Here is a 13,258-nt window from a genome sequence, read left to right on the forward strand (position 1 = left end):
GAGGGAGCTGTGGGCCCATCTCTGTGGTGAGGAAGGGGAAGGAGATGCAGACTCCAGGTGAGAGTGGCAGCAGAACAGCCGGTCAAACAGAGATCAGACCAAATGACCTGGAGGGGAGGAATGGTGGGCTGGCGTATTTTCTGCAACCAGAAATTGCAAATTGTGTCCAGTCCCAAGTTACACAGCAAAGTTCTCTCTTGATGGCAGCACATGAAGAACATAGGAGAGGATTGCTTTTTCCTCTAATCCTCATCATCCGTGTTTCTATGAAGATATTATTTACAGTGACTCTTAGCCAGACTTGTCAGAGCAACTTTCTTAGGTCCCTTTCTTTTGCAGGAGTAGACAAGGACACATCTGTGTTAAAAACCGTTTTTAAGAACTTAACCTCTTTTTACCTCTGTGGTGTTTATGTTGTCTCCCACTCATGGTGATCTGTAGGCTCTTCCAACTGCTGCTGTTTGTTTGGACTATGTACAAACAGGTCTGTGGGCAGGTAGTATGCACTCTTTCAAGTGCCATTATAACTTGACTAAAGGTGTGATATCTCTAACCACTACCACAACAGGCCTCCTGTCAGGCAGGTCATCTCTCCAGGAGATTGCTTGGGCTTAATCTCTTTCTCAAAAGTCCCTCAGGAACAGACTTGACTGGGTGAGTTATTCTGATAATGGCAATCCGCACCACCAGTCATCTGTCCTACTGCCCTTTCTTCATTATGTTGCACAGATGTGTCCTTTTCTACCCCCTGCAAAGGTAGTGGCCCTAAGCAAGCTGCTCTACCAGACCAGGATATTCTGGGATCAAGTTGTGTGGATGTCTGTGCTAGAAGCAGCCCTCTCATACTCTGTTTTCCTGTGAAGCAGGTGAAGATGTACACCTGCTGTTACAGCGTGTTTATCTACAGCAAATGACATTTCTGGATTATGTCAGATCTTCTGCACAAGTACAGGCCAAGACTACAGTTGATTTGTTGACATGATGGAGAGGAGTTTACAATATGAAGCTATTTCCAGCTATTAGAATAACCTTTTCAGCTGCAAAGTTTGGACAGCATTTCTTGAAGTTCCTGTCAGCCCTGCCTTCTGATATTTTTGTTTGGTTGCCTTTTTTTTTTTGTGGTTGTGTGTTTTTTTTGTTTTGTTCAATTTTGAGGTAGAAGATAAAAGGGATGTATGTCAGTTTTAAAAACATATTTTAACAGGTAGCCTTTGTTTAGCAAGAAGGGATCAATCCGTTGTTATCCTAATTTGCTTTCTGTTGGTGTTTATAGCACTGCAAGCAGAGGAGCAAGTATTTTGAAACCTGCTAGCTTGTTCTATTAGGCCAAACTATATCTGATTAGAGAGCAGGTTATGGTTTACCTGCCTAAAAATCTATTGCTCTCTAAAAAGTCGGGTTACTATAGAGGAACAAAACCAAAGCAAATTCTTTCCCTTTTCCTTCCCTCTATTCCACCTCCAAAAAACAAAAGCTGAACAGAAAAGTGGTTGGGCTGGAGGTAAACCTATGAAGCAAAGAGCAAAATGGAGAACATTAGCGATAGTGGTGTGCTATTCTGGGCATGAGATAATGGATCTCTGCTTGCCCATGGTGTAATGCCTTAGTAGACTGAAACACCAGAAGTTCATAATCCAAGTTACCAGAAGCAAACGCTTCTTTCCTCCTGGAAAAAAGTATCAAGAAGGTCTATAATTATCCCCAGAATCCATATAATCAATAGGGCTTTTGGTGCTGTGCTTACTTTGAGGGCTAGGTTCTGGCTCAGCTGTTTGCTCGCAATGTGGTTTTTCTGCTCCTTGGCTGGCTTACCCTGGTACATAACTGGCGTTAGAGCTCTGCTGGGGCATCAGGTGCTGTGGAGGTGCGGGCTGGTGTGCTGTGATTTTGATTCTTTAGACAAGATCTTCTTTAAAGCTTATCCTCTGTGATTATAATAACTAGTTTGTTCCCCTGGCAAAATAGGATTATGGCACAGAGATCAGGTTGTATTAAAGAAGTTAATCTATTTCTGTTTGAAGAAACCGTAGCGTTGGAAAACTGCATTGTTTCCTGTATTTTTCCTGTGATCTTTCCTGGGTGAAATTACTTGTCTTAATAATACCTATCACCTTGCATTAATTCTGTCTGAGGGCTGCAATCTGTAAAGTCATGAAAATATTACTTATAAAATCAAGACATTTTTTAAAAAAACTTTTTTAAAATATAAGAGCAGTATTGATTCTTCCTCAAAAATATTTGACAATGTTACCATTAAGGTGAAGTACTGGAGGCGTAGGGGTTTCAGTCACTGATGATGTACAAAATTAAGTACAGGCAGAGCATTGACTATTGTCCCATCCATTTTTAGTCCAGTCATGACAGAAATCTGTCATGAGCAAGACTGTAGTGTAATATCACAGTTTGCTCTTTGAATTTGTTTCTAAGATTTAATATCACCAGTGTGCATACCGGTATTGATGATAAAATTGGACTGAAGTTACTGAAATTCTTTCATTCGAAAACATTGAATATTTATCAGATGGTGTGAACTTTTCACTGTTACCTTCGATTGGATTGTGGCTTTTTACCTATGACTTAATCAGAACCTCGTTCCTTTGGCCAAGCAATAACTTGGCACCCAGTAACTTACTGCCTCCCCATGACTGGTAAGTCAGCATTGTGTAGAAGTGACAGTGTCGCTAGTTTTTGTGGTTTTGCTACAGATTGAGAAATGTTATGTATTAATAGTTTGTATATCCATGGCAGCAGCTAAGGTTTGAGATTGAGGACCTCAGCTTTCTTAAAGATTGTAAGTTTCTGCCTTCTTGGTTGCAGAAAAGTTTAAAAACATGCACTGAATGTGTACAAAAGACACAGTATCTAGAGACAAGTACACATAATTCATTGCATTTAAAAAACCCTCATGAATTGTGGAGACAGACCCATGACCTTTGAACACTTGTGGCTGACAGTGCTGGTGTGTAGGCGTCTTAACCTTTCTGCTGGCTTTTGCATGCATGCCATTTCTACTGAGTTAGAGATCTATGTGGTTTTGGCTACAAAAGCTTTTCCGCTGTGATTAGCTTTCCTTTTGGTCTGATTTAAGCTTGCTTATGTGTATTTGTGACATAAACATATTCCTTTCCTTGTCATCTTAAAATCCCTTTTTGAAATATCCTTAAAAACTTCTTTTTTTAAAATTCTGTTTTAGACTTTATCGCATAAGGTTATCATATAGATATAAGTCCTGTGGTATTTTTCTGAAGTGTTTCATTGTGATTTTTTTTAAAAATACACCTCTACAAAATACATGCTGCAGAGATGAGGTCTAAAATTTTCCTCATTAGAACTCTGTTCGAAGCTGGGTGAGAGTTGGCAGAGTTGTTCGAGTCCAAGCAGTTTAAAAACACAGGTTTCATGTTGCAGACTCTCTAACCTAGACTTCATGGGACTCTTTGTCACTATTAATGTTAGCACTTGTCAAACGGAACAAAACAGAATAGGAGAGGAGGCTGTAAGCACCTAAAAAAGTAGGTCAATGGGCCAGCAGGTTATTTGGCCAGACAAGAGCAAGTGGCTTCATTGAATCATGCTGTAATTGTTTTTCTCCTGTTGGCAGATTGTTCTGTGCTTTAACTTCCTATGTTAATATTTACATCTGTGTTTTAACCACTTAAGAGCCTCTGTTAGGTACAGGGGAAGGAGAAACTTAACTTTTCTAATCAAATAAGAGGTAATTCTGGTGTTTTCCATTAAGCGCATTAATAAATTTAAGAGTAGCATAGCTTAGTTTTTAGATCCCAGCTTCCTTTTTAGAATTTAATATGCTTTAAAATAAAAATTTTCAGAAATGGTACAAGTACATTATTGTATAGTGAATACATTTTATTTTAAGAACCGTAAGCAAGGCAGATAGAAGCACAATAAAGATGAGAAAACTGATTTCATGTAACTTAAAAATGTGGAAAGTAGCATGGCTCAAGGGAAGAAACTATAAATGAAATGTAATGGTATAAAGAGACTGGAAATTGGTGGTCACATACTCATGCAGAGTTTTTTTATGGAAGAGCTGGATTTGTGAGGTTCATTTGGAATACATTCTTGGAAATGTTAATGAAGTGGGTTTTGAAAGAAGGGGTTAATGGCTGTGTCTGAGAGAGTAGCAGTAATGCAGCTGGGTGACTTTGCTAGTTGCAGCAGCATTCTACACATTCTGGAGTCTTGAGGGTGGCAATTCTGGAGATTTGGAGAGAAGACTTAACTCAGAAAGCCAAGAGAGGCCCAAGTAAGAAAGAGTTTCAGCAGAAAAGGTGTTAAAATAATGGTGTAAAGATATACTTTGAAGGTAGCAAGTGGAAATAAGGACGTAGATGGTGTGGGATGATACTGAATTTGAAATTAAGAATGACATCAAGGTTAAAGGTAAGCATAAAGTGATAGTTTAAAGCAGAAAGTAAATTGTGTCAGAATATCCTGCTTATCAAGGAGAAGAGCTTTAAAACGAGGTGAATTCAGATAGTGAAATACTCAGGATATTTTTAATAAGCAGAATGTTGTGTTTATAAATTATTTTTGTTGAAATTACAACTTCTCTTTTATTAAAAGAAGTGATTATTTTACATCTCATTGATTTTAAAACACTCCTTTTTAATTTTTTTACAGTTCAGAATTCAATGCTTTTCTGCAGAAGAGGATACATCTAACTCCATATTGTTCTTCAGAGGAACCAGGTTTCATTCCTAAACCTCACACTTTAACAAGTCCCAAAGTGTAAAAGGTAAAGTTATATTCTTATTATTCCTATGGCTTTCTGTTATCAACACTGAAGGGCTGAGTAGCAATGTTAAGTAGTGTCTTTTGATCTCCAGAGTGCGACTGAATTTGAATCTTAGAAATAGGTGTACTCCTTGTTTTCTGTAGTGTTTGCTTTAAACTTGACTGGTTTCATTGGCCTTATCTCTGCAGCCTTACCCATTGGCTTGTCTAAGCACTGAGAATGTTCAGTGTCTTGCAGATTCGGATGCAAAGACAGAGGGGTCAGACCTTGAAAAGTGAGAAATAAATGCACTACAAGTGCATTTCCTGTGGGCTTTCAGTTCTTTTAACTGTTTGTCTTGGATAGCAAAGCTAGGTTGCCAGTTCTGACATATAGGATCTGTATACTGTAACAAGTGAATGTTTTGTTGAATTCTAGAAATTGAGTGCTTTGTTAAAGTGAAAATACTGACTTTCAAATTCTGATTCTGCATAATGAAGATGTCAGTTATGTCACAGATGAAAGTCTTCTGTATTTGGCTGTACATGTATTTTTCTTTTGCAGATTAAGAGAACAAAATATCATTTTTCCTACAGATTTTTGTATTACTCTTCATCCCTATAATGTTAGGTATCAAATACATTTAAAAATTTAACACAGGGCTGAAAGTGTATTTAGTGCATACATGTATTAGTGCATACTGTGTAAGCTTAAATGAAAACAAGTTTCTAGCTGGTGTCTTGATTTTAAACTAATTCCATGCCAGCAATGGTAGTTTGCTTTTACTGCTGAGCAGCTGGTTTGCTGTGTGCTTTTGAGAAAAGTCCAAACAAACACTTCTTCATAATTTACTTACATCTTGCCATTTCTGGCTGGTTTTCAAATAGTGCAGCTCCATTACTTTATAAAACTTGGCCAACTAATTTGAGGAATTTAAGTTGTCGGTATGGTCAGTGTAATTCTTATTTTGAAGAATTGAAGTAAAGGAATGGTTTGCTTCCAGTGTGTTTTCAGAGCACTAGATTTTGGAGAATAAAGGCAAGATGAAGAGGTAGGTAAGAGGGCTCATGGGCATTTGGGCAAAACTGCACGCAAACCTTGTGATGAACCTTTAAAAAGGTAGTGCTGCAGCACAGCTCTCCCATTTACTTTCCTGCTACATTCAAGTTATGAAACTGTGGGGAGAAATACTAGTTTCGTGGAGCAAACCTGCATAGTATGTGGCTGTTGTAGACTGTGACAGTTTTGTTGAAACAGAAGCTTTCTTCCTCAGTTTCCCCATATATTAAAAACTGGGATAAGATTTTCATGGAACACTTTGCAGACTGGGTCATGGAGTTGCTGCCATATTTCTTTGTCGTATTAACACTGCAAGTTCCACTGGATTTGGCACTCTCAGAAACAAATCCTTCCTTCTCAGAAACTATTAGTCACTAAAATTATTAAACCTAGCTCAGGGTTCCTCAAACTACGGCCCGTGGGCTGGATACGTGCCCCCAGGGTCCTCAGTCCGGCCCCTGCTATTTACAGAACCCCCCTGCCTCCCTGTGGGGGGTTGGGGGGGAACCAAGCAGCCACAGATGGCTGCCTGCCACTGCATCTGCGCCCCGGCCCCCTGGTTAAAAAGTTTGAGGACCCCTGACCTAGCTCCTTTGAAATAAATGTAATGCCTTTTTACTATTAAGTTTGTAACATAGAAGAATTCCCAAATACCTGCAAGTTCAGCTCATATAAAACTTCTTCCTGCATGCAGTTGTTCCTTAATCACTGAAAAAGTTACAATTTTGATGCTCCATTTGAGCAGCCTCTGACAACTGACTTTTCTATATCAAAGGAAAAGATTGAATTTGATTGGTTTATGTTTGACTTTCAGCCTTTCTGTAATCTGTGTAGTTTTATAATTTTTGAATACCTAAAAGTAGGTACTTGTTGAATTAAATACTACTTTTAATTTTACGTTCCTTCTGTCACTCTTAATACATCATGCATGTTCTTTTATTCAAAATATGTACAGCTGGAAAACCAAAGGTTCCTGCTGAAACTTTGTAATGAGTAAGTGACTGCTTTAAGAAACAGCCAGGTTAAATAACTTTCTCACAGGAGATCACGTTCTAATAGGTATCTTAATTGTTACTGTTTTGTGTGTCTGTTATAACAATGTGCTCAAGAATAAAATATAGTAAGAAATAAATTATAGCTGTAAATTACTATATGCCAAATGCCTTCTGTTTGCATAAATTTCTAGATAGAATGTGTTATACTACTGAGAAGTCTATTTTACATCTGTTCCACCTTCAAATTTACGAGAGCCTTTTAGGTAGAAGTTAAAATAAAAATGAAAAGCTGAATCTGAATTCAGAGTCAGAAAAAGGGTTGTATTGGTTTAGTCCAGACTTATTTATCATGGCATTTAATAAAACAATGTTCTTTTGAACTTTCTGTCATGTAAAATGAGATATTAAGTCCAGGTTATGACGTTAATGGAGACTGCATTAGAGAAGGTAGGAGGGCAGAGCAGTAGGTTGGAAGAGAGTGGAAGATTAAGAGCAGCTTATAGAGAAGTGGAAGCTCGAGTATGCTCTAATGAAGAACCTGTTTATTCCTCCAGAGTCACGTTTTGATACTTTTTTCTTCTCTTATAGGCAAACGTACAAATGTCTACCACAAGACTAAAGTGTGATATGTTATGTTTTTTACCATAAGCACTCATAAAATGAGCTCCATTGCAGACAGGTATGTTAATAAATACTGAGAGTTTTGAAGGAATTACTGTTCAATGCTTTCTTTACTAGTCTTTTTCTATAGCTCACATACACAGAATATTAAATTTATGCAAGAAATAAGAGGAGTGAATTTTCGGCTATTTTTGACAACATTAACTTTGGTAGTTGTTAGATGTGTTATTTTGTATTGGAAATACTGAGTTTTGTTTGTGTACTGTAATACTCAAAAATTTCATTTTCAGCTATGGAACAGCATCTGTGCAAGTTGAGCTGGTTTATAATGTTTATTTGGATTTATTTTTTTTAGTACTTCACTATTTGATTAAGGAAAACTAATACATTTAAACAATTAGTGATGCAGCATATGAGAGTAAAGTGACCTGCTAACCTATTTCAAGAGAAAAGTAATAGCTGAGACACGTTTTCTATTTGGTTCCTTGAGCAGGACTTTCTTAGCAGCTTAGGTGAACATCTGTCCTTAGTATTCTGTGAATTACCATTTTTGAGACTTCAGGCAATGAAACTTGCATCAAATTTATAGAAAGTTAAACCATATCAAAATATATAACAATAAATGCAAAGGGTAAAACTTCTGAAATGCTTCTTTGACTTGTCAGTTCTTTTAGTGAAGTTTTGTGGCATTTCACTGAGTCTTCAGCCTTTTGAATATATTAATTCCTTTTAAAAGCTTTATGTAGTAGCATACAAAATAACTACTTGCTAACATCATTGCTTATCATAATGTACAATTGATGATTTATCAGTTATAAATCAGAGAGATGAGGTAAGCTTTTTAGAAATATGGTTACTTGGCTTAAGGGAAGGAAACAGGATTATAAAAAAGGTGGGCATAGAGATCAATGTGAACAGCACTAAACAGACTGAAAGCAGACAGAAGTTGTTAAAGGAATAAAATGTGAATGTCCATTATACAGCAGTTTTGGAAAACAGGAACAGTTTTGACTTGACTTCTAAAACAAAAGGAAATGGAATAAAGGGCTTTTATGAAGTATACTGAGGCATCTTCAAAGGAAAACACGTTCTCATTTTCATATTTTAATACCTCTTCAGCAGTATGCAGACAGGTGTCAAGTTGAGGAAAAGTTATGTGATACTTGTTGAGAAAGCAAATATAATGAAGTAATCACTGGTTTTATTGATATTAATTGTATATTTATAAAATTACATATGTGGATGAGGTATGAGCATATTCCTCAGCCCTCTTCCATTAATAATACTACACTATTTAAGAAAAAATGTACTTTCTTACTATAAATACTTCCAATAATTGGAATAGAAGTTTTCAGTAGGTAAAAATAAGTTATATATGTTCTCTGTCATGTTTTCAAAAGGGTAAGGTAATGCAAATAATCCAGAAGAGACAGGAAAATAAAACAGTGTTCAATTCAGTGTTTGCATAGGGTTGTAAGTTCTCATTAGAAATAGTCTCAAAATCCTTTGAGTTGTTTCAGAAACGTAAGGGGTTTTGCTTTCTTTCTAGTAAAAGTTCTACACGGAGAACTTACAGCAGAGTTGGCTTCAGGTTATTGGTGATGGTCCTTGTTAGACATCTCAGTAAAACAGTGCTTTGGTTTCTTGATGTAATGGAGATGATGATTAATGAGCTCTGCCCCCCACCCCCTTCATTATGATTGGACTCCACAAGAGAGAAATTTTATACTCTCAACATTTATTTCTCTTCGGGTTTTTTTTCAGAAATGATGGAAGCATTTTTGATGGGCTGGTGGAAGAAGATGACAAAGATAAAGCAAAAAGGTAAGTTTTAAAGTTATTATTTAAAGCTAAGAAATGTCCTGTACTTGTACACTTCAACTTATGGGGGTGATCTCTAAACAATAAAAACGTGATTCTTTTATAAATAGTCATATTACTGAACAGCTTTCTTTTACTGTTATTCTTCAGATATATTGTGTATTTATAACTGTGGTTCAATGATTTGTATTTTTGTAAAAGAGTGCTTTATTCCAAAGACTTAGCTATACCGCTCTGTGAGAAGGAGGAAGCCACCCTTCAAAAAATGGTGTCTGAGATACAGAATAAGTGTGCTTGTGACACTCCTCACAGCAGGAATTCTTAAGGGGCTGTTAGCATCAGGAACCTGGCAGTAGTATGCAACTTACTGTAAGAAAGTTTCATAGGTGTTATAAAATGTTTCCTGTTCTGTTCTTCAGAGTGTCTAGGAACAAGTCTGAAAAGAAACGTCGAGATCAGTTCAATGTACTTATCAAAGAGCTGGGTTCCATGCTTCCAGGTAATGCTCGGAAGATGGATAAATCCACTGTACTGCAGAAGAGCATTGACTTTTTACGGAAGCACAAAGGTAATTATTTCTAATAATTAAAAAATATTTGTAAATTCTTTATTTTTTTAAATGATATTCACTTAGTACATAAAACATTAACAATTTTGCGGCTTCTTTAAGGAAATTGTAAAACAAATGTAAATAGCTCCTGAAGAAAGATGTTTAATATCACAATTTAGGTAGCACAGATATAATTTGACTTGTATCTTGCAAAAGCCAGTACTAAATTTTGTTTTGTCCCATAGTTGTCAAAGTCGTCTGTTTCATAAAACAAATAATTTATTTTTGAAATAACCTTGAAGTTTTTTGTTCTGGGCAGATGGAGACCTTTAGGATTAGTTGCTTCATAGCGTGCAGATTGTCAAAATTTTACTTCACAAGAAAACTGCTGATCCATTTCAGTGGAAGTACTTGCTGGAAGGACTTTGATATTTAGATAAGACTGGTTTGAACAGTTGGTTTGTCTCTCCAAGGTCCACATAAAGCAAGATAAATCACTGGAAAACATAGTCTGAGGGAACTTAATGCTCCCTCTCATCATGCCAGGTATCTACACAACTGGCTGCTTTAAAAAAGATGATAAGGCGGGAGAGCATTGTAGTCTCCAGCAAGCATTACTAGGTAGGTTGTTTGATGAGAGAGGGTGGCATGCAGTGGGCATACAGGCAAGCAGCATAGGCGTCTTATTTTTTCCTATTAGCTAGAAAAAAACGCCAGAAAATCTATACTTTTAGCTGAACTTTCTAATATCAAGACATATCCACTGATGTATAAACCAATGAGTGTGTGTGTTTGTTTTGTAAACTGTCATATGAAATGTCAAAATGATGAATGTCTTTGAATATCCTTCCTATGTTTTGTTTCTCTGGTTGTTTGCATCAGCTGGTGCTGGGATACACCCAGATATGTTGCACTGAAGTTCGTTACAGACCATTAGTTCTGTCATGAAAAAATTACTCCACCAAGTGTACATTTTTTATGGCTGTTTGATATTTATGTATTTTAAAAAATCCCTGTTTCTGTGCCTACACTTGTTCTTAATATGGTACCTTGTGGCTCACAATGCTGAAAACAAGATTAAAAATTGAAGAAAATTAACTCTTTTGCTAGTTAACCCATTTCCGCCAGTAATTTCTGAGCATCCATACTAACTCAAAAGCAGTAGGGACAAAAGAAGCAGCTATAAGTTTAGAAAATAAAGTAAGTTAATCTATTAAGTGGATTAGTAGGTATGTATTTATCAACAGTATGTGTGCTAATTTAAAGTATGTTAAGGTATGATAAATATTTTTCCATACCCTAGCATGTCTCTTCCATTAGTGTTATGGTTCAAGTAGCACCAGATGGGTACTGAATAGTGCCATTAAAAGGGTAAACCTAACAATTAAAATGGAAAGGGAGGTGGGGTAATTTGTGTGAGAACTCATAAATTAGGGGTTTTTTTTGCCAATTAAATTTTGATTATGCTGTTTCAATATTCTGAGACACGTTTGTCTCATAAGAGAAAATAAAGCAGTGTGCAAGCTCCTTTTCTGTAAAAGTCAGTTCTGTGGGTTCTAAGGCCTTTGTAAAAATTGGTTCTGTTTCAGAATCATGCTATCATGTATTGATGATTCCTATCATAAAATGTAGAGTGAAGAAAGAACACGTAGTCAGCAAGCAGCGCCGGTCATACTTTATTTTTCAAAGTGCTTTCTGAGAGTATTTTTTAAAATTATTATTATTATTTTTAGGATAAAGGGGCAAAAAGCAGCTCTGCAGATGGATGTCTGTTAGGTCATGGTGCATTTGTCCTTCACCTGGTGGGACTTTGTGTGACTGCACGTATCATATTAAGGACTCTAAAGCTCTGGCTGCCAGTGTTTACTAGCATTGCTCTGCACTGGTTTACATTAAAGTGTTTTGGACAAAATGTTGACAAAGTTCAGAAACATATTTTGCCTCCTGGGCTGCCTGGATCTGTTGCAATAAAGCAGAATGACCCTAGCAGTAAATGAATTGTTCAGTGCTGATTAGCTGCTTTATTGTTGAAAATCCTACTGTGTTCCGCCACCAGGTTTTGATTAACAGCATTGCTTCTGGTTCTTTCTGGACCATTTCCATGTTGGCCAGACTTGGTACTCTGGTGGCAGCTCCAGATTGGCCAGTGTGGGTTCTGTTTCTCATTGGGAAAAACCAGCAGGCTAAACACACTGAAATTCTATTACTGAGAGCTTGTCCTTGGCTAATGCTGCCTATCATCTTCCTTTGAATTTTTAAACAAGAAATTTTTGAAAATGATGAAATAATGAAGAATTTAGCTGTTTATAATTACAACTAGTAGATTGATACTCATACAACCCACAGATAAATACTACAGATCTTGGCCCAGCTGGCAATTTCTTTTGAGGATACTCAGTGCTGATGCAGAGTTGCTTCAGATGCTGGATCTGAAGATGGAGTTTAATGTGCAAGTTTTGTTATCCTCTGTCTGGTATCTGTCTCAGGAACGTGGCCTCCGTGCCCTTTATCTTTGAATGCAACCTTCTGCCAGAATTTTTAGGCATTTCACTGAAGTTACACATGTGAAACAAGTTCTTTCTATGTTACTTGGGCTTTGTTTTCAATATCATACTCGTTCTAATTACCGGAAATGTAAAAGGACACCTGTACTTGTGGTAAGATAATTCAGAATGGTTTGTTAAAGGCATGAACTTAAGCTTTTATTTAGTATAAATTCCTTCGACTGCAGAAGCCAGACTGACTTTTTCTTTAATTCTGAAGTAGGATGGTTATATGGACCAGAATGAGCCAGTGAATCAAACTTTTCCAGTTTTGAAGTGGAGATTATCTGTTTCCTGTGGACCAAGTGCATTAAGTTCCTTGAATTTTGCCTCTGCTTTGGTGGCAGATCTTTTCATTTCTGTGTCCTTTGACTTGCCCCTCAGCATTCAGTATTTATTCTGACTGACAAGTTAAATTTGGTGTAATACTTAGGCTGTCCTTATTCTCCAGCCCACTCTTAGTGCTTTGTGATGCCATTTCAAAATAAATAGCAAAGGCCTGATTGGTTTATGTTTTTTGTGAGATCTGATCATTCAAAGTTCTGGTCCATCTTATTTGTTGATATTTCTTTTCCCCTGTTGTTGCAACTTTCCACTTCTTGCCAGTTTCTTGCATGAAGTTGCTGCTGGTTTACTTACTTTTATTTAAGTCTAAAGCTTTTTTGTAGTTTTCCTCCTTCAGTCTGGGAACCAAAATTCTGGACTGTTCCAGCCCTTTGCATATTTCACTCAGTTGCAGGTTTTCTGTATTCTTTGAGCCATCTGAACTAACAAACTAGCTTACAGCTTTGTACAGACTTGTCCTTGAGAAATCATAAACCTTAAAGACGTGGTTTGGTTCTTTCGATTTGTCTAAATGCTTTATTCATGATTACTTGTTCAAGGTTGTTCTTACAACCAGCACTTCTGTAATGCGGTTGTTACTCATCAA

The 13,258-nt window shown here is 36.8% G+C and overlaps 1 protein-coding gene across 5 annotated transcripts in view; it reads left to right on the forward strand.

Moving 5' to 3' along the window:
* Positions 1 to 13,258, forward strand: part of CLOCK (clock circadian regulator) — a 68,272-nt gene that overhangs the window by 24,484 nt on the left and 30,530 nt on the right. For all 5 annotated transcript variants that reach the window (XM_056332300.1, XM_056332266.1, XM_056332274.1 and 2 more), the window contains exons 5-8: positions 4,645 to 4,759; positions 7,381 to 7,471; positions 9,178 to 9,237; positions 9,654 to 9,802. In XM_056332300.1, coding sequence (XP_056188275.1) covers positions 7,425 to 7,471; positions 9,178 to 9,237; positions 9,654 to 9,802 — 256 coding nt within the window. In that variant the 5' untranslated portion in view covers positions 4,645 to 4,759; positions 7,381 to 7,424. The remainder of the gene's footprint in view (positions 1 to 4,644; positions 4,760 to 7,380; positions 7,472 to 9,177; positions 9,238 to 9,653; positions 9,803 to 13,258) is intronic.

This window comes from Falco biarmicus, chromosome 1 (assembly GCF_023638135.1).
Source record: "Falco biarmicus isolate bFalBia1 chromosome 1, bFalBia1.pri, whole genome shotgun sequence".
In the NCBI taxonomy this organism is placed as follows: domain Eukaryota; kingdom Metazoa; phylum Chordata; class Aves; order Falconiformes; family Falconidae; genus Falco; species Falco biarmicus.